The 25,244-nt window shown below is 34.2% G+C and overlaps 4 protein-coding genes across 12 annotated transcripts in view; 3 read left to right on the forward strand and 1 right to left on the reverse strand.

Annotated features, from left to right (window-relative positions):
* kcnq1.1 (potassium voltage-gated channel, KQT-like subfamily, member 1.1) overlaps positions 1-9,434 on the forward strand; it is a 102,732-nt gene extending 93,298 nt beyond the window's left edge. For 6 of the 7 annotated variants that reach the window (XM_073906662.1, XM_073906663.1, XM_005166469.6 and 3 more), the window contains one exon: positions 7,809-9,434. In XM_073906662.1, the coding sequence (XP_073762763.1) occupies positions 7,809-8,006 (198 nt within the window). In that variant the 3' untranslated portion in view covers positions 8,007-9,434. The remainder of the gene's footprint in view (positions 1-7,808) is intronic. The other variant, NM_001123242.2, reaches the window with a different exon arrangement.
* Positions 1-25,244, forward strand: part of acana (aggrecan a) — a 904,300-nt gene that overhangs the window by 765,078 nt on the left and 113,978 nt on the right. The gene's annotated exons all lie outside the window — the stretch shown is intronic.
* On the reverse strand, positions 14,950-16,439 carry cdkn1ca (cyclin dependent kinase inhibitor 1Ca). Its single transcript, NM_001002040.1, is given in 3 exon segments — positions 14,950-15,425; positions 15,629-15,740; positions 15,860-16,439. Coding segments are annotated over 3 exon segments (639 nt in total). The 5' UTR covers positions 16,386-16,439; the 3' UTR covers positions 14,950-15,424.
* trpm5 (transient receptor potential cation channel, subfamily M, member 5) overlaps positions 20,618-25,244 on the forward strand; it is a 32,761-nt gene continuing 28,134 nt past the window's right edge. For both annotated transcript variants that reach the window (XM_073906669.1, XM_073906668.1), the window contains exon 1: positions 20,618-20,720. In XM_073906669.1, the coding sequence (XP_073762770.1) occupies positions 20,694-20,720 (27 nt within the window). In that variant the 5' untranslated portion in view covers positions 20,618-20,693. The remainder of the gene's footprint in view (positions 20,721-25,244) is intronic.

Raw genomic sequence — 25,244 nt, forward strand, 5'->3', positions numbered from 1 at the left:
TCGTAAATGCACTTGACTGGAATGCTTTGAAGTTCATTGTCAACAAATGCATTGAAACTAACATCTGTCTGCCTACTAAGTTAATTCTTAAACATTAAAGGACGGAATTTAAACTTTGTTGTCTAAAAATATACATTTTGAAGGAGAAAAAACAATTAAAGTGCAATGTCAGTCCTGATTATAACATATGGAGTCAATACAGGTCCTTATTTACTTGCAGCATAAAATAAAGATTTGCAAACAAAAACAAAGTTATTGAGCAAAGAAATTTAAAAATGCTAATTAAAAAAATGAATAAATCGCAAAAGGAAAGTGGGTAGCACGATCGCCGCATAGCAAGAAGGTCACTGGTTTGAGCCTCAGGAGGGTCAGTTGGCATTTCTGTGTGGAGTTTGCTTGTTTTCCCCGTGTTCAAATGCATTTCCTCTGGGTGCTCCGGTATCCCCCATAAGTCCAAAGACATGTGTTATAGGTGAATTGAAAAAACTAAATTAGCCCTAGTGTCTGGGTGTTTCTGGATTGCAGCTGGAAGGGCATCCGCTACCATTACTACAGTCTTTAGACACATGATCCTATATTATTGATCGCATACCATTCTAATATGCTGATATGTACTAGCATCCTCTGCGTAAAACATATGCCGGATAAGCTGAAAATAAAATGAATATATATATATATATATATATATATATATATATATATATATATATATATATATATATATATATATATATATATATATTTATTTATATATATATATATATATATATATATATATATATATATATATATATATATATATATATATATATATATATATAAAATGTAGATACATTTTGATTCATTGGAGGCAGGTCTGGGCATGCCGTACATGTCCCAGTTCCTTTGACTCTGCCCCCTTGTGAAATCAGGGCCAGAAAGTGGAACGCACAGAAATGCGAAGTGCAAAGAGAAAACAGCATTGCAAACTCGCGATTGACTGAAAAGTAGATCAAAATGAGCGTTGCAATTGACTTGAGGGATTTTGTAAGGTAATGCAGGAAAAAATATTTTGCAACTATATATATATATATATATATATATATATATATATATATATATATATATATATATATATATATATATATATATATTATTTATTTTATTATTTTTTTATTGCAAATAGTTTTGTTTTTCTGCACTGCTTGATTTTTATTTGCAGTTCTTTGCTTTGGTTTTTGTTTTTTGAAATAAAAATTCCTTTTTATTTCACAAAAAAAAATTATTTTCATTATTTTTGCATTTCTTTGCTCAATACTTTAGATTTCATTTGCAAATCTTTATTTTATGCTGCAAGTATATAAGACCCTGTATTGACTCAACAACACACACAAACACCAATCAATCAGGATAGAGTTTTCAGAGTATATGAATGACACATCTCTCTGTATTGCTTTCTATTGTCTCATTTCATGACTTTAATATTAGATTGAAATTCTAAAAACAAGCATATTTAAACACTCATCCACACTGTAAACTATTGATTTGTGTTGGGAGAACATAAAGGAATTAAGTTAACTTATTAGATTTACAAATTAAATTTTAAGTCATCTGTTTTCCATTGATCGCCATTTCTTCTCAATCTTTTAACTATACTGTATAGGCTACATGAAGCATCAAGCCTATAAGGTCTCTTGCCACAACTTTAAAAAAGCAGATTTTTCTTAACTTGATTTTTTTTCTTGACAACAAAGTGGATTGAACATAAAAAAATAAGTTGCCTCAAAATAAATTCAATAATTGTGCTGTTTTAGCTGATTATAAATAAGTAGTTTGAAAAAGAAGCAAACATAAATTAGGAAAGTGCTCAATTGTGGACAAAAGAGACTAAAAAAATCAGGTGGTGGTGTAAACGGGGTCAAAATAAAACACAAAGAACAAAAACAACTTTTTGACAGAGGGAAACGTTCAGTACTACATCTACTATTGGGATTCCTGCACTGAAAAAAATTATTCAGAGATATTTCCTTGGATTTACTCAATTTGTTTACGTTATGGGGTTGTAAACAATTTATTTGTGTTGAATTTAAACAAACAAATTAAGTTGAACATTATTAAACTTAATTTGTTAGTTTAAATTCAACACAAATAAATTGTTTGCAACAGTTCTGCATGCAACACTTTTTTCAGTGTGTATCTAAAATATCTCATGTGACAATATTACTCTCTTAATTTTACCGAAACCAAGCGTTACCAACAAGTTAATAATTAGTAGAACAAAAACTAGTTAGAGGCCTTTAATCTAGTAGCTAATGTGCACAACAGAGTTGGATTAGCCATGAATTACAGATAAAGATCTGTAAGCTTCATTCATTAAGCCTTAACCTGGAGGCAGAAGGAGCCTCTCTCTTTCTCTGCCTTCAGTCAAACATCACTTTTGAAGACTTCTCAAACATTCTCCTTGGCTGATCGGTGCTGATAAGGGTGTTAAGACTTTGAAAAGAACAGCTCTCTCTCTCTCTCCGTGTGTGTGTGTGTGTGTGTGTGTGTGTGTGTGTGTGTGTGTGTGTGTGTGTGTATAAAAGTGAGAGGTCTGTTGGCCTCCCAGACTGACAGGGATTCAGGAGCTCTACAAACACTCACTCTGCTCCTGTTCATTTGCCACTCCAGCCATAAATCCTTTTACAAACAGCTCTCATCCCTGACACAAACTCGAAACAGCGAACACTTGTTCACATGATCGCTCTCTATCTCTCTCCCTCTCTCTCTCTCTCTCTCTTTCTGCCACATACTCGCTTTTTCTTTCTTACTCTCTTTCTCTCAGAAGCATTTAAGTATTAAATTGATTCATTTCAGAAAAAAGGCCGCCTGACATGTTTTCGATTCTTTACTGAGACTCTTTAGGAAAGCATTTTAGAGGGAATTTTAATATGTTTGCTTTTTACATATCTGACATTTTCATCATCTACAGTTCTGCTTTATAAAAAGGGAGTTGAGGACATCAGAATTGTTTTTGATCTTACTTAGGCATATTTGTTTGGCAATGCTAATTAATGATACGTTAAGTAGCCAGTTTTCCTGCTGGACGAGGCTTTGATTTTTGTTTGCTTGAAAACTTGTCATTAGCTGTAGAGGCTGTGGACAGGATACCCTGCCCCTTACAGTGTCTTTCTTTTTCCCATAATTCTGTGGTAAACAGGAAGCAGACAGTGTCTGACATAAACAGGAACAAATAGCCTTAACATTTATGCAAACACCCATCTGAAAAAAGCTCATTACTGCGTCACAAGCATAGTCTTCTGCTTTTAATTTAACTGGAACATCTACACTGTTTAAGGCCATTTAATGTTGAGAAAAAATATATTTCTAATTTATTTAATTTCTTTCATTTTTTTCATATAAATTACTGTTTACAGTCAAGAACCTCTTATAGGTTGTTTTCACATGATGTCACTGATGACGTGTGAGACTCAGATGGAGGGCAGGAAGTGATTCTTCTACATAGAAATCGCTATTAAAAGATAAAATGTTTATGTTTTGTGTTGTTTATAATTGTTAAAATCAGCCAAAATGATAAATGCCAAAAAGGTTTTGTAGGCTTTCAAAGGTTTTTGCTCATAAAGGAGGGAAAGTTTAAGAAACTGGATGAAAATCAGAAGAAAAGGCAGCATATAATAAATATTCATTCAATATATTCATTTCTACAAACTTTTTTTGAACATGATAATACGTTTGGCAGCTCTAATAATTATTATATACAGGCCTAGCTCTGTATTATATGTTAATGTGTTATTTAAAAATTAAATACAAACACCACCACACATACAATATCCAGGAGAACGGAAATAATGTATACTGCCATTTAATCGCTGCTATGATAACTTGTTTTGCAATAATCCAAGTCTTACTAGCGTTTCGGCAGAATAAACATAACGTTAACCGCAATGTGAACATCGAGATGTGCAGCAGCATTAAATGATTGATGGTAAGTTCATTGACTGAACAGAAAAGAAATGCTATCATTGCAATAACTAGACTTGTGGAGCACTTTTTACCATACACTAAATATATATAATAATAATGATGATAATAATTTGGACTGCATCCACACTTTAATGTGCTTTTATTTGTTTTTTTAGTGTATATGTCTGGAAGATATAATGTTATCCACATTGAAAAAACTATAGTAATTTATAAATTGTTTATGAACCAGACTATAGTAAAGTGTATAATGTATAGTACAGCTCTTTGTTAATGAATGCTACAGAATACTGTAGCATAGTGAACAGATAAACTGTATTAAATACTGTAATGTTAGTGTAAACTGTGTTGCCTAATTAATAAAATGCAGCCTATTGGATAATTTGTTTATTACTACAGTTGTGTTGTACAATATCAACATACTGTAATTACTACAACAGTTTAATTCAAGTATTCTTCAAAACACTAGTACTTATAATATTTTTGTCATGTAATAGCTTAAAGTGGCTATCTACCACATCGATAACAGGCAAATATATTGTAGTTCAGAAGAAAACTCCAGCCTTTTCGTGATATAAGGATCATGCCCAACATATGTGGTTATTTTATATTTAAATCTCCTTTGAAATATATAAATCGCAAAAATACAGACTTTCCCCTATTTTTTCCCATTTGTTTTTTTAACTTCCTGCCACCATCTGAATTCTGTGCGTCACCAGAACCACATGATTGAAAACAACCTATATGCCCACTAATACTGCAAAATTGAGCATACAATATACAAATCAAAATATAGGGGCGACACGGTGGCAAACTCCACACAGAAATGCATGTTCTCCCCGTGTTGGCATGGGTGCACTCAGAGTGCTCCGGTTTCCCCCACAGTCCAAAGACATGCGCTATAGTTGAAGTGAATAAGCTAAAGTGTATGAGCCTGAATGTGAGTGTATGGGTGTTTTCCAGTGATGGGTTGCAGCTGTAAGGGCATCCGCTGTGTAAAACATACGTTTGATATGTTGCCAGCTCATTCTTTTTTGGCGACCCCTGATGAATAAAGGGACTAAACCACAGGAAAATTAATAAATTAATGAACAAATCAAAATTTGTATTAATTTTTACATTTAATTATTGAAAAAAATATTACTACAATCTTTAGTCACATGATCCTATAGAAATGATCACATATTATTCTAATATGCTGATATGTGCTACTCAAAACAAATACAAATTAAATTAAAAGCATTATTATTAAACAGTAGTGATTTTTTTTAAATAAATAAATAAAAATCATACTGGCCCAAACTGGTTGCAGTTGAAAAACAAGAATAAAATTAATACATTTATAATGAACACAATTAATGTGTTTGTTTGGTTTACTAGGGGAACATGACTGACTAAATTTTATATTGTTTATCACAGATTTAGCCTGCAGATTTTTTTAATATTATGAGTTTACAGGTTTTCATAAATAGTGTGTGTGAGTGTGTCTTTCTTTCTCTCTCTCTCTCTCTCTCTCTCTTTCTGTCTCTCTTTCGCTCTCGGTGGTTAACCGTCTGAATGTTTGCATTTATGTCTATAAGGGGACTGACTGTATATATTTACGCACGCTGTTTGGTGGGCAGTGTTTGTGCATGTGTTTGTATGTGACTGCAGTGGCACTATCATTGTGTAAACTGTGGTCCGGCGTGGAGACGCTCGTCTGGTTATTTCTAATGGGGTGTAGACAGTCCTGGCTCCACACTTCACTTAACTTGAACCCAGGGGAAAGAACCTCATGACATTCGGCTCCCCAACTCTATGACGAGGAATTAGAAGTAGAAAAGTATTTCTCTGACCGTTTTCCTCCTTTCAAACACGAATCCCTAATTTAACCACAATTTCAAATGGACCTAAAATTGCTTATGCTTTTTAGGCACATAGTTATATATTACAATACATCAACAACAAAGTAATAAATCACAACAAAACCGTAAGTAACTCTTTTTTATGTGTATAGACTGAAATGGTATTTTTGTCCAAAACAAATGTGGATTTGAAACTACATCCGTATTTAACTTAATAATTGGGTTTGTCTATATTTGAGCCAAAATTAAGGTAAACAAATACCCAGAATTTTTACCCAGAGTGTTTTTGACAAAAATTATATTTCAGTCTGTATATTTAAAAAGAGTTACTTGCTGTTTTGTTGTGATTTTAAACTTTGTTATTGATGTATGGTTTATTAAAATATGACAATATTTGGTTAAGAATTTATTGAAAAATTGGAAAACTCTAAACACTGAGAAAATCAATGTAAAGTTGAATAAATTAAGTTCTTAGCAATGCACCACACCAATCGGAAATCAAAAGTTTCAAGGTTTAATTAAAAGTTTTTTACGGAAGGAAATTTTACCAAATGTCTTCATGAAAAGTTCATTTAATGAATTTTGGCTTTAAAAATTCCTGTGCAAAAACTTGGTTTTGTTGTCCAGGGTCACATATTTCAGAATAGTATTTTATAGTTATAAAAAGTAAACATATTTTGGAGTATTTCAGTCCAGATTGCACTGTAGTTTACACCGAAATAACTTTTAATTAGCATGACCTAATCTTTTCATTAAACTGCAGACATTTCAACTATTCATTATCACTTCTTTGATCAAACTTTAATCCCATTTTTAATATGTTTGCTTTCTTCATACCTGACATTTTAGCACCTTCAATTGTTCTGTCTATGAAAAGGGAAAGAGTCAAGAACATTAGGATTGTTTTTGATCTTATTTGTTGTATTCATCACATTATGCCAGTTTTACTGAGTATATAAATGAGAAATTTTTAAGCAAACAAAAACAAAGCCTTGTCCAGCACAAAAAACTGTGTGTGTGTGTGTGTGTGTGTGTGTATATATATATATATATATATATATATATATATATATATATATATATATATATATATATATATATATATATATACAATTTTTATTTTTTATTTATTTTTTTTGATTGGCTGATAGCTGTGCGATATTCTGCAATATCAGAACTCCTACAGCCTCTTTACCCTTCGTGTATTACTCCGCACACATACAACCAGCAAAAAGCAGACACTACAGATCTAAAGTTTAAAAGATGCTTGCTCAACTGTTTAACTGTCAGCTTATGATTTGAATCCAATGTTGAAGAAAGTAGATCCACATACAAAAGGGTTTTTGAAACTCTCAGTGTTTGATTTTGTTTTTATATACACAATTATGCCGTCAAACTGTTGTATAAACGCAATATCACACGAGTAGCAGTGCGATATGGCTGTATATCGGCACTGGTGGGAGGCGTGCGATGGCACGAGGCCGCACTGCTACTCGTGTGATATTGCTCATATATATATATAGCTATTATATATATATAGCTTGAGAAAAATATAGCTTAAAAGGGCTGAAAATGTGGACCTTAAAATGTTTTTTAAAAATTAAAAACAAAATAAAATAAAAAAAGCCGAAATAAAATAAATAAAACTTTCTACCGAAGAAAATTTTTTTTATCAGACATGATATACTGTGACATTTGCCTTTCTCTGTTAAACATAATTTAGGAAATATTTAGACATGAACAAATATCAACAAATATCTGTATATGTAAAGTATATGCAGTATATAAAGGTATATATTATATATGCAGTATATACAAATTGATTTATAGCCTTTGCTTGACTATTTATACAGATGGGACCTTTTATCGGTTGCTGGTAGTTTTATGGCTTGCATGGACACATTGTCTGTTGTTTATGACTTTATTTACCAAGGTGCTATGGCGACGTTATTTTAGACAGTGTTTGAAAGATGTGCTGAGGCCACACACTCGTTTCCTCCACAGATCACACACATGGACAGGACCCTCAACAGCATTGCTGAGTCGCTCAACCTCATGCTGGCGAGGGAGAGACGGGGGGATCTGGCCAGGGGGAAGGAGCAGCGAAGCACCATGCGCCGACAGTCAGCCACGTTCAGCCTGTCAGTGCTGGACAGCAGCGAGCAACTGTCCACAACAACTGCTATTCATGAGGACAGCTGAGTCACCAACGGAGCTCTTGCTCACAAAGTGCCTACTGGGGCCTTTTCGGCTTGATTTAGTAGAGAAGTTTGGCTCAGGTTCAGCATCAGATGACTTTTTAAATATATGACTCAAGTCTGTTCATCTTTATATTTGGTCAGACTGCTGAATTCATTTTTAAGTACATTTATAAATATTAGCATACCAGGTATGACTTTTTTAATTTTTATTAAATTTATGGTTTTCTTTTGATTCTCTGGTGCTGTTTGTGTGGCAGGCATAAAAGTGACTTTTTTATAATAAATAAATATACTGTATTTTAGTCCAATATTTATTTTTTATTCAATATGTTGTGCTAAACTATGCATTAGTTACAATCCATTTTATTACATGTAAAAGACTTATTGTGCATAGATCTGAAATACTGCTGTAAATTCTGAGTGATCTGGATGGCAAAATAAAAAAAAATTATTGGCAAATTATTTTAAAAGTTCACAAAAAAGTGGAAATTTAAAAAAAAAAACTGTTTGTTTATATAATAAATTAATTAACATTTTTACATTTTATGTTAATATATTTTATTTTACTCTGAAGCTGAAAATCAAAGCCATGACAATCAAAGTCAAAAATAAAAACTACAAATCTAAACAAGTTTTATATGTAATTTGAGGTTGATATCTCATATGGAAAGAGGAATAGTTTGGGCGTAGCACATTTTTGCTCGATGAATTACTTTTTAATTACTTATTAAAATGCATTTTAATAAGTAATTAAAAATTTATTACTTTTACATTAATTTCCATTGACCACAAACATCACAACAAAACCATGTCTACGTTTATTTTGCTTCTGACAATGTAATAATTAAAAATATATATTTATATTTACATTTTACTTTTTAAAAAAAATGACAAAACACAAACAGCAAACGAGGGTTAAAATGAAATACTCCCAAAATGTGACTTGTGTTTATGATTTAAGGATGCTAACTGAGGCTAAACCAGTGAGCCTGTTTTATTGGATATTGGTTCCATGAAGAAAAATTCTAAAGAACATTTGAGTAATCTAAAGATCTTTTTCCATTATGAATTGTTCATTGGAATATTAAAGATCCATATACGCAACCATAAATACTAAAGGACCTGTATTTTTAGGACTGAGATCTGAACATTGTGACATTGTTTTGAAGTGTTATGAATGGACAGATGTTTTTAAATGATTACTATTGACAGAAACAAAATTCTGCTTTTTATGAATCACTAAACCTTTTCAAGTCACAGATTTGTGAACCGTTTAAATTCAGCTCATTCACTTAGCCCCCTCCATTCTTTGATATAAAGGTTTTATTGATGTTTTTGTAAAATAAACGGTGTATTCCACAAACAGCGCTACTAATTCAATTTCTTCTGTAAAAACTGCCTCAATCCTAAATAAACATCTTGCTTCTTCTTTCTCGTGTTCGCAGCGTTTTAATTTCCGCCATGTTTCAGTCGAGGTCAAACGTCTTGGCTACTCAAACACAAGTGTGGAGGCAGCCCGGCTTCCCGCTCTTTTTCCTGCACCATCAGGCCAGATTGGTTCTATTTATGCCGCTGTGGAGGCATTTATGGCATTCAGGCGCAGTTGTTGTGCTTTTTCTAAAAGTCTTTCAGTGACACTTTCAGAATTCCTTTAGAGCATCCCGACAGATCAATGTCTTATGCAGCACACGACCATATGGGGAGCACCGTGACCTCTGATCTTATGACAATGCATTTGCTCTCAGGGGTGAGGGGCTTTGTTGCTATGGGGACGACTACATGTGCCCCCTCTGACCTTATCCTGGGCACAAACACGGTTGTCCACTCTGCCTTTGTTGGCGCACAGCTTCTCGTATAGACCATTGTCACCTGTAATATGTGCAACAAATCAGACATTCCGTCACATACACATTCCTGAAAAGCATGACATTTTGTCTTTATTACCTTGCTAAAGTAATCGAGGGCTTAGGATTAAATATCAGGAAAGCCAAAGAGGCGAACCAGGATGTCAGCTTCCTCTTAGCCATTTGTGCTGACTTAATCTTAATTTGATAAAACCTGATACGCCATATGGCTTATACGTTTCCACCAAAAACTCGACTCAAGTCCCACAAGGGAAGAGGAATAAGACGCTTTAGCGCTTGCCTCCTCATGGCAGGACAACTATGTCAACAATGGAGTGGACAGGACAACAGTATTGGCAGACAGCGCAGAAAGCAGGCCTGCTACAGAGGGGGTCTGGCCCATATGCCGCCAGATAAATGATAAGCCTTTGTTATTATTTAAAAGGACGTACTGCTGCCACTGTCTCTGGGACCGCTGAGCAAACTTTGGGACCAAATGCCATTAATCCAAGCTAGTGAACCCATAGAGGTGTATCCAGCCTTGAAGACACAGCTTGCCAGTGCCTCGCCTAGTTTTATGGGTTTTATTAGTGAAAGAGAAATGGAGAGGGCTACAACCCCTCAAGGTTTTTGCTGCAAATTGGAGATGTTTGTGTCAAAAGGGGTATCAATTTTGGGGGAAAAAAAAAAATAGGAATGAATATCAGCTGAGGGGGTGAGGTGATCTGTTAAATACTCATTTTATTGTTTAAATTACTCTTTTTACATTAGATTATTTTGTTTTTATTGCTCCTCTTTTTTAAGTTCTTTATTTGCATTGATGTTTCAATAACAAGGTTTCTGCAGGTAGCACCAAGTCAAATTTAAGACTTTTTAAGACCATGAAGAATGAAAATTCAATGTATAGGACAAAATGCTAAGGTTTTTTTTTTAATGGCCATGCAAGCAGAAAAAATATGTACTTGCCACATCAAAAAACTAATTCTAATTAGTTATTTCTTATATTTTATATGTCCTATATATTTTAAACAATCTGTCAGAACAAGAAGAACCTAGCTGTCTACAAAAACCCTTTAAAAAAGATGTATTCACATCAGACTTTTACAATAATTGTTATGAATATAATTTGGCTAATGGTTTTATTGATATGTGTTGTTGGTTATTTATGTATGTTGGATCAATTGGGTAGCTTCATATTAATTTTTCTTCCTCGTAGTCCCTGACTTATCAGAGGTCGCCACAGCAGAATGAACCGGCAACTGTTCCAGCATGTTTTATAGTGCTCAGCATAATTGAGCACACCCCATTTTGAAAATAAATATTTTTTCTCCATTTCCCAGTAAATATATGTGATGTATTTTGGTGCATTTAAACCAAACAGATTTAATTAACAGATATATTTATTAAAATAATATTTAAGTCACCAAACATACTGAGATATTGAAAGATAATACAATTAAATTCAAGCAAAATGTTACAAAATAAATTACAACCTAAAATTTTCACTTTTTTTTTTTTTTTGCTTCTCTTATTTTTTCCTCTTTTTTAAAATGTGTATTTAATATTTTTCTATAACATATAAATTTGGCTGTGCTAGTTTTTGGACTTTTAGCGTAAGTTATTTTCTTAGATAAGCTACAGACTTGGCTTCAGTACTGACTAATCTTATGTATACGCACAAATACAATATTGTACAGATTCCTATTAAAGTATGAATTTAAAAGAGAGATTTGTGAGGAGTGTACTTACATATGCTGAGCACTGTACAGAGCAGATGCCCTACCAACCCAGTACTGGGAAAGCTTTAAACAAAGAAAAATTAAGACCCGTTTAAAATAATTTAAGACTACAAGACAATGTTTAAGTGAATTTAAGACTTTTTAAGACTTTTTTTTATTATTCAAGACATTTTAACCTTGAATAAGAAATCCATTATTTTATTCCACCAAACAAGTTTTGTTTCATTTTGTTAAAATGTTATTTAACATTTTATTTAAAAATGGATTGCATTTCTTAGCTCCTAATGTTGATTGTTAATACACTCAATGCATGATATTTCAACACATTCCTATAATACAATAAAACACAATAAAACAATAAAACCAAAACCAAGTGTAGTCGTGCAACAGGATTATGTTTGTTTGAATATTTTGTAAACCAAAATGGTGCATGTGCACCATTATTTAATAAATATGCCATTCTTTAACTGACTTCATTATTCATTATTTAAAACAGTAAAAACATGGCCAACCGTTTGGTAGAGCAGCAGTCAAAGGGCTAAGATAACTTTTAAGAAAACCTTAACTTTAAATGGTTTCAAACCTTTAGGAGTTTTTTTTCTGTTGAACCCAAAATAAGTTATTTAGAAACATGCTAGAAACCTGTAACCACTGACTTCCATATAAGAAAAACAAATACTGAGGAAGTCAATGCTTTTCAACATTTTTCAAAATATCTTCTTTTGAGTTTAACAGAATAAAGAAACTCAAACAAGTAAATGATAACAAAAATTTTTGTTTGTTTGTTTGTTTTTGTGTGATTTATCCCTTTAAGTGAACTTGGAACAACATTTAGGTTAGTTTTTTGTATTAAACATTTAAAAAATAAAACTATCAAACAAATACTAGCAGTTTAATTTTAAATATAAATTTGTTAAATAGCTTTTATTTTGTGGTTTAGTGAATACTGTAATTTGTCAGCAGAAGATTGTCACTCTTAAAAAATAAAGGTTAGTCTGTTTAACTTTCATTCCATGACGAACCCTTAACTTCTTGGAACAATTCTATTCAATAGCAGGTTCTTTTTGTAGGGGGGAAATGTCTTTTCGTTTATTAAACTATTATTAACACTAAAAATAGTTCTTTTAAAACTAAATGAAAGCAAAACTGATTATTTTGTTGCATGACCTGCTAAACAGCCCGTTGGAACCTTTATTTGTGAGTTTATTTTTGTCGCACAGTATTTCTTATTGTTCTGCAGTCAAATAAATGAACATAATTTGAATGATGTTTTAGTCGGAATAAAAGAATAGGAATTGAACTTTTAACTTCATTTAATGATGTACAGACTGCAAGGCCTGAATGAATGCGTCTCTGTGGGATTTGCTGATAAAAGTCGAGGTCCCATGAGCCTGAGGAGGTAATCCATCTGGTCAGGAAACCCAGCTGAGCTATAACGGAACATATTGGAAACCCTGTCAATCTGGACATAATGATTTTAGTGTAAAAGCTCAAATAATGAGGTCTAGTTGAACCCAGTGGGATTTCTCACATTACATGTCGCACAATTAAGATTATTAAAATCCTCGTTTTTCATTAATTTTGAAGCATGGTGCTGTGATAATATTAGGATACCCGTTTCCAACGAATTCAGCGCAAAGAATTATACTTTTAAGGACTCACATTATGCGTTAATGCTGATTAGCTCAAATGAACATTTATTTGTTAGGCCTGCTTATAGGCCTATGAAATAAATAAAATAGTAAAAGAATAAAATAGTAGCCTATATTTGTCAGTAACAATAGTCCATTATTATTATCATATCCATTATTATTTTATTTATTATCCATTAATGTAAATTTACTAGCATATTATCCTACATATTTATTTTTTTAAAGCGACCATCTTTGCGCACGCATCTTTAAACGTTATTCGTTTTATTTTGTCTTTTTGTCTTCTTTATTTGAATGAATGATGGTCAGTCGCTGGCATGACGGTCTGGAGTATCTCTGTTTTCTTGCACACGACTAGATACGGACTAGAAACAAAAGCAAACAGGATTTGTGAGCACCGAGAGCTTCTGTGAGAGCACAAAGCCTCATTTGCAGGTGAATGCGATGGCACTCGCTTCGCCTTACGCCTTTAGCTGCCTTTGTTCCATTTCGCTTTTTTGGTGCCAGATGGTCATGGAAATGGGAAACTTCTTTAGAGAAAGGCTATATCTGGCGAAACACTGGCACTCTTCACCTACACCAGATGATGACGGCCGAAATTAAAAAAAAAAAAAAGTCCGAGTGATAGGTACAATTCGTTGATAATCTAGTCCTAAAGCTTAATTTTCATTTTAATGCGATTAAAAAACCAAATATCCTCGTTTTTGGAGTAGCCTGAAAGAATTAAATGATTTTCCGTAAATACAATTCTATTATCGATAATTTTATTGTTAGAAAGTTTTAACAATAATTGCACAAGCATTTGTTTTTTCGTATATCAAATGTAACATGCTATTTTACATTATTTGTTGCTGTTGCTATTCATAATTTTAAATTTTGGTATAATTTAAAAGTTATAATTATTCACACAAAAGTGATAACCTGTTATAAACTGATCAAATTAAACCAAATTAATTTTGATAAATTCGTATAGGCCTATATATTTTTTTATTTATAAACTATACGTAATATATTATATATAAATAAATGTATAAATAGCCTATATTTATATATAAATTATTTATAAGAACTGACTTGCAACCTATTCCCAATTTAGCTATGAAAGAAAGTTGTAGCCCTACCTGTGCTCACATTTCCTTTGGTCCCTATTTTGTCAGTGTAGTTTTTGTTCTCTTTTTTTTATTTCCATTAGCTTTTCCCCTATCTCAATGACATTATAAAGATCTGGCGTGTGGTGGTATCTATAGTAAATGTTATTCACAGATAGTGTGTAGGTAGGGGGAGGGGAGGCAGGTGGTTGGCGTGTAAATAGAAGGAGCCCATTTTGTTCAAGTCTTGGTAAGTGTTTCATTAGCGGGATAGCTGAGAGGGTGCTGAAAATGAAGGTCTTATGCGGACAAAGCGGGGTTCCAAGGGCACCTGCCTCCTTCATTATGGAAAGAAAATGGCATTTAAATCCTCCCTATAGGACGCAGCTGCCCGCATATCCCTCCCCACAAACACTGAGGGCGGAACAGCTGAGTCCCTCCTGTTTAGAGGCCAAACTCTCCTCTTTTTGTCACAGCTAGCAAAATGTTGACGCCCCAAAAGTGTAGGGCAAACATTTTTTTCAGTCGTTTACCCACATCCCATGATGATGCACAATAATGTAGCTGAAAGATTATAGCCTACGTGGCTTCCAGACGAACACACTTGAATGCGACCAGGTTAGCAAAAATATAATTTAATTTACACTTTGATTCAAAGGTACAACGTGAGCTACAGAATATATTTTTTAACAAACAAGGCTCAATAACATTCGTTGCATGAAATTGCAAACCAAACTTAAATAAAACACAACATAAAATATGGCCGAAACAATAAAAATAATAATAACAATTGCTGTAAATAATAAAGAGTAACCAACTATTATGAACATAAATAAAATAAGTTAGTATATTCAAAAATAAAACAAACACGTCTTGCTCTAGACTGTTTAGAGCACTGTGGTCTAGCCTTCTACACAATTATAACAGAAGAAAAGTGAAAATTGCACCGTTTAGACATTGTAACACTGCAACAAAGTCTCTGTTGGCAGAGCCATTATTGCTACATGAGTTCAGAGAGAAAGGGTCTCGTCCACTTCTTTCTTTCATCCGCTCTGCAGATAAACACAGGTGGACTGATGTATGTATAGTGCAAACATCTGTAAAGCAAAAAAAAATGACAATTAACATTTGTTTCACGGCAGTATCGGACAAAAGACATTAACGGAATTTGTTGTTCACTTACGACTTTATCACTTACGACTTTATTACAATTCCTAATAAGTTTATAACAGCTAGGCTATTCAAATCGAACTAACAATTGTTTAATGAGTTTAAACTATTAAACGGAGTGGATACTTACCATCTAATAGTTTTACGTGGCGTTACTTCAATGCTCGTGGATGTGCCGGCTTGAAGGTAACTGCGTTCATCCTGCTTCGACTCCACGACCCTCTTTCTTTTTGGGAAGAAGTCTGGTGGAAACCAAGGTTTTATGTCATTATTCATGTTTTATTTCACAGTTAATTAACAGACGAAAATCGTGACACTTCTTTACATATAGCCTAACTATTTAACGTTTCAAAGCATTTACCTGTAATTTGCGGCGTGCTGTTTCTGGGGCTCTCTGGGATAAGTGACCTCTTCCGTCTGTTTCTGAGGACTGAAGAACGAGCTGGTTTGGAGTTTAGTGCGCCAGAGATGTTCTCCTGGTTGGGTTCGTTGGGTCGACTTGGGACTCCCTCGGATTCTTGAGCTACCGGACTCCTGGAAATCCCGCAGTCGACAGTGCTGGAAGCGTCTCCTGTTGCGTTAACAGACGTCGCGGCACGAGCTCTCTTGTTTTGTACTTTATCCTTGTAGAAAAATGGCAAAGTGTCCTCTGAAATCGCCTCCCACTCGTAATCTCCAGGCAAAGGCGAGTTGGTCTCAAAGTTAAAATTCCACCGGCTCTGGTCTCGCTCGGAGATCTCCTGCAGTTTGCGTTTCATCTCACAGTGCAGCTCCTCATGGTCTACGGGTCCGAATAGGTTACGGCAGACCTTTGTGCGGGTGAGGAGAGGAAAAGTGCTCCGTGCAACATGACGCTCCAGATTGCTTGATACGTCCACGTTTGCCATGATGTCTAAAAGTCAATGCCGTGAGCCGACGTTTGTTTGGTTCTTGTTGTTTGTAATCTGTTTATATCCGTGCCGGTGGTTAAAGGCCAGCGTTTGCACGAGAAAAGGCCTCCGATTGGCTAGACAGACACCACGCCCTGTGTAATAAACCCCCCACCAGTATCAACAAAGTCACCTTCCCCCCTCTTTTAAGAAAACCACAGTCTGAAAATTACGACCCATGAAGGCCATGAATAAAGTGATTGTTTTCCAAAGAGAGAGAGAGAGAAAGAAGGGAAGAGAATGAAAAAGTTACAATGTTATAAATAATATATATTTTAAACAATGTATCATAGGCTACATCAAAGCAATACTCCTCCTCTATATTCGACATAATAGGCCAGTATAATATATACAACACAAATAATACAATTATTATAGTTATAATAATACAAATACAAAAATACAAATATTTGTATAGGCTATGGAATTATACTTATAATGTTTGAATTAATTTCTGCAATACCATATCTCAATCAAAACACTTGTCATAGTAGGTGCGTATACGTGTCTGGCATAATTTAATTGATAAATTATGTATAAATCATTTAAAAGTTTCATAAAGTTTTATAGTGGACAAAAATGGTTAAAGTATCACAGTATTGTTTCACACTTTCACTGACAGATCTTTTTTACTTCACCTAATGCCACACTGTTGTTGTTGTTGTTGTTGTTGTTGTTGTTTTAAGACAAAAAAAATCTGATAATTTGCATATGCTAAAGTTTAATTAAATTAAATTTAAATAAATTTCATTTTTGATGTATTATTTTTATTATTAATTTTATCACACTAAAACATACCCCCCCCCCCCCCCCCACACACACACACACACACATAATAATTCTCAGTATTTACATATAAAGCAAACTCAAGACACTCATTCAAACACAGCACATTATTGAAATGGCAAAACGTAATAAACTTTTTTTTTTATTTGCAGCATGAAAATAGAGAGAAACTTGATTGGTTTTATTTCTCCACGGGCCAATGTGCCAAAATATAACAAAATTAGCTTTCATTAAAATTTGTTACATTTTTAAGCCCCAAATAATAATAAAAGATGAAAACAAGTATTTTAGCCTAGGTAAAGGCGCTGTATGAGCAACTTTCTAATCATAGATTTGTAAAAAAGTAACTGTAGTAAAACATTAAAAGTTCAATAACAATATACCAAAATATATAAAGTGCTTGCATTAGCAGCCGAAATGATCCAAAACTGAAATGTAAATAAGGTCGCACAAGGTAAACCTGCAGCAGCTCCATGTCGATTCTGAAATGCGTGTAGTTAGAACTACAATTTAAAATGTGTGTGAGTGTGTGTAAGACTCTACTTTATGTAACAAGTAATTCATCGTATTGAAACTCAAATACCTTTTAAACGCGAAATCAAACTCCAGGCGTTTTATCAAATCCGCGCGATTCTGACGCAGCAGGGCGGTGTCCACCAATGGCGCGCGAAACTCAACCAACCAGGTGACTTGAGAAATGACGTCAAGCACATCCGCAAGATGGCCGAGCTGCGAGATATCCAGAGGGTATGTTCCTCAAGAAGGTTCAGTAGGCCTACACCACCATAAGACCAACTGCAAAACAAACAAACAACAAAAATATATATATATATAAAAAACAAGCTTACATGTTATAAAATTTAAATTATTCACATTAGACTATTTGTCAAGTTACACAAATAAGTTAGGCCTAAGTTACTTCAAACAAAGCAATCGCTGCACAACATAATTACTCTAAGTGAATAATATACATTTAAATGGTTATTGATAACTTCCACGCACATCTTTACAGCTTTGTCTCAGTAAGTAGATATCATTTAAATAATTAGATTATCCCTGTTACATACGTCAAACTCGTTTCATTTGGTGTCACCTTTCTACCTTCTACTGCCCTCCGAGGAAACAAACCAACTCCAAACGGTTGTAGATTTCTAGGACAGTCTTGTTGAGCCGCAGTGTTATTTTCCCCTAGGGGCTGCTGACACCTAGTGGCTGACATATGTAACTGCTGCTGTTGGACGTAGGGTTTGCATCACGTATTTCTGGACCTCCAGACAGCCCAGATGGTGGCCTTCCAACAGTACATTTCCATAGTTAAATCAAGAAACTATGCGCAGGTGCACCTTCTTTTTCTTTTCTATTCTTTTTATTTTTTGTCATTTATCGTTTCAGACAATGTTGGTTAACATCAAATAATTATTTGAGTCCACTGGAAAGAAAACATAATCTAAGTGCTTAAACATGTTATTTATTTGTAGCCTAACTAGGCTTTAAAAAAACATTATCATACATTTATTTTGCCAGAAATTTCCACTAAACACGTAGGTTTTTTAAAGGTTTTTTATAGAGTTTGTTGATTCATCCACTGATTTAATTAGTAAATTTAACACTTCACACCTAAAATCATAGTGTTTTTTTTTCTGACTGCTGACAATATTTTCAGATTGATTGAGTGATGGTAATTTAGTTATATGTTTAAAAATGAGATAAGCTGTCCAGCTGCTCATTAACGCAAATTTTTAATCGGCCAATCACATGGCAGCAACTCAATGCATTTAGGCATGTAGACATGGTCAAGATGATCTGCTGCAGTTCAAACCGAGCACCAGAATGGGGAAGAAAGGTGATTTAAGTGACTTTGAACGTGGCATAGTTGTTGGTGCCTGACGGGCTGGTCTGAGTGTTTCAGAAACTGTTGATCTACTGGGATTTTCACGCACAACCATCTCTAGAGTTTATAGAGAATGGTCCGAAAAAGAGAAAATATCCAGTGAGTGGCAGTTCTGTGGGCACAAATGCCTTGTTTATACCCGAGGTCAGAGGAGAATGGCCAGACTGGTTCGAGCTGATAGAAAGGCAACAGTAACTCAAATAACCACTCGTTACAACTGAGGTCTGCAGAAGAGCATTTCTGAATGCACAACACATCCAACCTTGAGCCGGATGGGCTACAGTACAGATGCAGAAGACCACACCGGGTGCCACTCCTCTCAGCTAAGAAACTGAGGCTACAATTCGCACAGGCTCACCAAAATTGGGCAATAGAAGATTGGAGAAACGTTGCCTGCTCTGATGAGTCTCGATTTCTGCTGCTACATTCGGATGGTAGGATGGTTAGAATTTGACATTAAAAACAAGCATTGAATGGATCCATCCTGCCTTGTATCAACGGTTCAGGCTGGTGGTGTTGGTGTAATAGTGTGGGAGATATTTTCTTGCCACATTAGTACCAGTTGAGCACCGTGTCAACACCACAGCCTACCTGAGTATTGCTGCTCACCATGTCCATCCCTTTATGACCACAGTCTACCATGTCAGAAAGTGTGAATCATCTCAGACTGGTTTCTTGAACATGACAAAGAGTTCACTGCACTCAAATGGCCTCCACAGTCAACAGAGCTCAATCCAATAAAGCACATTTGGGATGGCGTGGAATGGGAGATTTGCATGATGTGCGTGATGCTATCATGTCAATATGGAGCAAAATCTCTGAGGAATCTTTCCAGCACCTTGTTGAATTTATGCCATGAAGTATTAAGGTAGTTCTGAAGGGAAAAAGGGATCCAACCCGGTGCTAGTAAGGTGTACCTAATAAAGTGGCCAGCGGGCGTAGTCCTATCACTTTTACTAGATCAGCAATAAGAAACAATAATGCAGAACTTGACATTACCCATATAGTTTAGTTCTGAACATTTATGCAAATTAGTCCAAAAATGCTTATTTTATTACTAATTTGCATTGTTGGAAGCATTGTCACATTTATGCATACATTCAGCCAATCAGTCAGTTTTTGTTTAATTTGTTTTATATTAATCTGTTTTGTTTTAGCTACAACAGTCTTGCAAATTTAGTTTTTTTCCCTATGACTAAGAATTGTGAGCCTTCACATGTTGAAAGGGGGGAAAATAGCAGGTGAGCTACATTGGCTTAAATAATCATAACTTTTAATTGGATCAAAAAGCAGTCAAACCTAAACCACACACTTAAAATCTGAAGTAAATAACCAAATGGGCTGTAAGGAAGCACACATACAGTACGGTAATTTCATTTTTTCTAAATATTTTTTCCTGTTTTATGAATGCTTATGTTGTAGATAGGAAGAAAGGCAGGTGAATGGCCGGACAAAGCATCATTTGTTTAGGGAGTGGTTTTGTCATCATAAACCTCCAGATTCACTTCCTGGTGACACTCTAGAGCTGCTCAAACCTGTAGTGGCCTAAAAAAGCTCAGAGCATCCGAGAGCAAAGCCAACATCCAGATATGCTTGGGAATCAGGACACCCCTCTGGTAAGTCAACCCTTTCATCCTTAAACAAGACAACAGAATGCAAACAAATCAGTTCTCTGAGACTGTTAAAAATATATATGCAATGTCATGAATCTCTTTTCACTTGTTTTGCATTCTGAGATTGATACTATGATCAGCCATGTACAGATTTGGTAGAAATCTGTTAAGTTTAGTATGTAAAAGTATTACATTCTTGTGTTGTTATACTATTATATTACTATTATTATTGTTATTATTATTATTATTATTCACAAATTTCCACTATCTTAGATACTTCTGAAGGTAATGATTTTAAATGTGTTTATTGTTATTAAGTGGTACAGTTAAACAGAATAAAGTGTTCAAAAACTTATTAGAGATTAAATGATATGGTCATGTCTTGGTAAAATAATTATATCAGACCACAAAATGATTGCCTGGGTCACCAATTTTCTTAGCAGGTTTAAATGGGAGGTTTTATTTCAGATAAAATGTGTATTTCAGTTGGAGCTCCCCAGGGTGGTGTATCATCTCTGTCGTTATTTATTTTCTATACAAATTCTTGTTTAAGTTAATTTAAAAATAGATATATCGTAAAATATGCAGATAAGACCGCTTTGGTGAGCCTTTTAACTGAAGAGGATGAAGAACACAGGCCTGTTCTTGACTTTTGTTTATACTGGTGTGAAAATTTAAACCTCCTAAACATTCCTAAAACTAAGGAGATTGTTATTGAGAACACAAAGCAAAACTCATGCCACATTAATTATTGAGCAAATTCAGTCAGTAACAAATTATAAATATTTGGGTAAAAAACTTAAGTGGCATGTATGGACTAACAGAGAATGTCTTTTGATTTTGACAACACATTGTTGATCATGTTTTAGAGTGCTTTTATTAAAAGTATTGCAACATTTTGTGTGATCAGTTGGTATGAAAATGTTTCTGAGGCCCAGAGTAGGTCACTGGGGAAGGTGGTAACAACAGCCAGTAAGTTGTTGGAAATAAAACTAAAGATCATTGACAGTATATACAAAGAAAGAGCACTAAATAAAATCATGATAGTTAATGATTGTCATCCTTTATCATACACCTTTCAATCGTTATCATCAGGTCATCGATGTTGTGTTCCCAGGTGTGTAAGAAATAGGAAAAAATATAATTTTTACCCCAAGCAATTAAGTTTTTAAATTCCTCTTACCTTAGTTGATGGCTAAAAGACTGGATATTTATTTAAAGTAGGGGTACCATGTTTTTAAATGATTTATAAGTAAGAATTATTCGCCTTTTGATATTTCTCTTTTTTTATATATATTTCCCAAATAAAGTTTAACAGAGCAAATACATTTTCACAGTATGTCTGATAATATTTTTCTTCTGGAGAAGTATTATTTGTTTTCCTTCAGCTTGAATAAAAGCAGTTTTAAATTTTTTAAATCCATTTTATGGTCAATATTATTAGCCCATTTAAGCTAATATTTATTCTATAGTCTACAGAACAAACCATTGTCATACAATAACTTGCCTAATTACCCTAACCTGCCTAGTTAACCTAAATAACCTGGTTAAGCCTTTAAATGTCACTTTAAGCTGTATAGAAGTGTCTTAAAAAATATCTAGTAATAGTAATATTATTTACTGTTATCATGGCATGGTTATTAGAAATGAGTTATTAAAACTATTATGTTTAGAAATGTGTTGAAAAAAAATTATCTCTCCGTTAAACAGAAATTGGGGGAAAAATATATATATATATATATATATATATATATATATATATATATACACACACACACACACAAATTGTGAAATGTCAGAAGTGTCTCCTTAAGGGTATGCTGCAAATTAAATTTTTCTTTGAGGACAAATAAAGTTAACTAACTAACTAACTAACTAACTAACTAACTAACTAACTAACTAACTAACTAACTAACTAACTAGTAGTTTTATATTAAAGTAAAATTCTATTGTCAGAATGTGTATCATTGTTTAATAGATCTGTTTCCTCTGGTCTCTAATGCCATTTTTTTCTGTGACCTTTAATGCAAATGATGGTGTGCTATGCAGTCTATGGCATTTTACCCATCCTATCCCCTAGTCAAATCATGGGCAGCACCCAGACCTCTTCACACACCCTCACACATCAGTCACGTTTGCATACAAGTCATTTGTGCTTTTCAGTAATCGACACCTGAGCAAGTTCAGCAATTATTATTTAAGCCATGTTTTCATACTCTTTTTTTATTTATAGCTCAAAGGCTATACTGCTTTCAATGAATGCTGATTGGGAGCAATTGCGTGATCACTGATCAAACCAGATTGTATCTCTTTATAAAACAATTCCACTGATGGCAGCTATTGGGAATCTGGAGGGCTGGGAAGGGTTGAAAATGCCTGGAGCAGGTGTGCAAGTGATCTCATGGCATTCAGACAAAAACAAATTGATTGAAAAGACATTAATCAGCTCAATCAAATCTGATTACATCAAACGAATGCTGTTGGCTACTTGAAATGTTTATGTAGCAGGTACGCCTTTGTTCTGACTGCTTTTACTATGATTCTTTTGGTTTGTTCCTCTTCAACCACACGAGTCAAACTGACCTCCAATCACTTTTGACCAGAATGCAAATAAGCTGTTTTCAACTGCATAGGAAACTTCTGTTGATCACAGATTTTGCCTGACATTAGTGTTCATTATAAAATGCCTAATTTTACAAGGGTGTTTTTTATATTTGTGCATATTTCTGTATTCACAAAAATATGTATATGTAGTCTCTCAAATTATTTCATTTTATTTTCTCGTTGAACTAAAGGTATAAAATACATCGCTTGGGCAGCACCTTTTCACAAGTTACACTTTAGTACTGTTGTGCATGCTTTACTTACTTTTAAAGGCATAGTTCACCCAAAAATGAAAATTCTGTCTTCATTCACTCACATATCACTTGACCCAAAGCTGTTTGAGTTTCTTTCTTTTAATAAACACGAAAGATTATATTTTTTATTAATAAACCAACACTCACTACTCATCATTCACTTGTCACAAAACTGCTTGAGTTTCTGTCTCCTGTTGAACAGAGAGGAAGAAATTTTTTAAAATACTGGAACCTAGAAACCATTGACTTCCATAGTATTTGTTTTTCTTACTATCGATGTCAATGGTTACTACATTTTAGCTTTCTTAAAATTGTATCTTCTTTTATGTTCAGCAGAATAAATGTATAATGCTGCGTTCACACCAGATGTGGAAAAGGCGTTAAGCGCAAGTGATTTACATGTTAAGTCAATGCAAAGATGCGAATAGACATCCTGTGGTGGGATACGTACGAATGAGGCGATTCACGCAAACGAAGCAGTGTGAGTTCATCGTTTTGCACAATTGACATGCTTAACACACCTATCGTGTGTTTTCCACGCATTGATCGAGTTTGAAAATCTATACTTCAGTGGACTTTCGCAGTGCATTAACCAATCAGGAGCTTGCTCTTGTGGGTCGTGATTATGACGTAGCACCTGTTGTAGGTGTCCCGTGAGAAAATCCACCTGCCACCACCGATAACAGTTCATCAAACTCAGAGGAACTCAAGGCTCAGTCAGAAGCTCCGCTGAAAGCTTCCAACATCCAGGTATAGGTTTTGGAGGAGTTTATAAACTCACAGAGCTGTGTGCACCTCTGAATGGATTTAGTGAACTCAGACTCAGCTCCAAACGAATCAATGCTGTTTTTCAGACTTCATAAAGAACATAAACACAGCTCTACTCTCAATAAAATCCATGTTAGCCATTTAGCAATGAAACTAGAGTCTCCTGGCAGACCATGACTCAAATCCGCGTCTATTGTGAAGTGAAGTTGATGCACGAATGAAAGCGGATTTGACAAGCGAATAATGCGAGTAAACTCAAAAAGTATGCGCATCTATTTACGCTTGAATAGCATGATTTATCCGTATATACCGCGTCTAGTATGAACACAGAATAAAGGTTTGGAATCACTAAAGGTAGGGTAAATAGTGTGTAGGTTTTCATTTTGGGGTGAACTGCCCCTTTAATAAACCAATATTAACTCTTTAGGTGCAAACTACCATGCTAAAACTGGGAAAAAAAACTGGGAAATTGAAAAAAGTGTTTTCAATACTTTACAAATGAGGTTTAAGTTCACCATCAACATCAAAATCAACATTTTCTCAATATAGGTAACATTTACCTTGACAGTCCACATTTCACTAACTGTAACTTTGAAACTGATCATCCAGACCCTCTATTTTTTCACCATTCCACGATTGCTGAATCCAATGCTAAATCATCAAAACGTCTTTTTTTTTTTTTACATTTTGTGCGATCCTGAAAAATTATTAATGTAAACGCAAAATAATCACAAAAAAGTAAATATCTCATAAAACATCAAATTCCAAACCATATAATCTTATTATATTTGTTTCAGTTTGCAATTTATTGTTTTACATGACTTTTAGACGCAGCGCATGTGATGAACTTGAGTGTCTCTTGAAAAATTACGTCTCACCTGAGACCTCACAATCATTAAAC

Source organism: Danio rerio, chromosome 7 (assembly GCF_049306965.1).
Source record: "Danio rerio strain Tuebingen ecotype United States chromosome 7, GRCz12tu, whole genome shotgun sequence".
Taxonomy (NCBI): domain Eukaryota; kingdom Metazoa; phylum Chordata; class Actinopteri; order Cypriniformes; family Danionidae; genus Danio; species Danio rerio.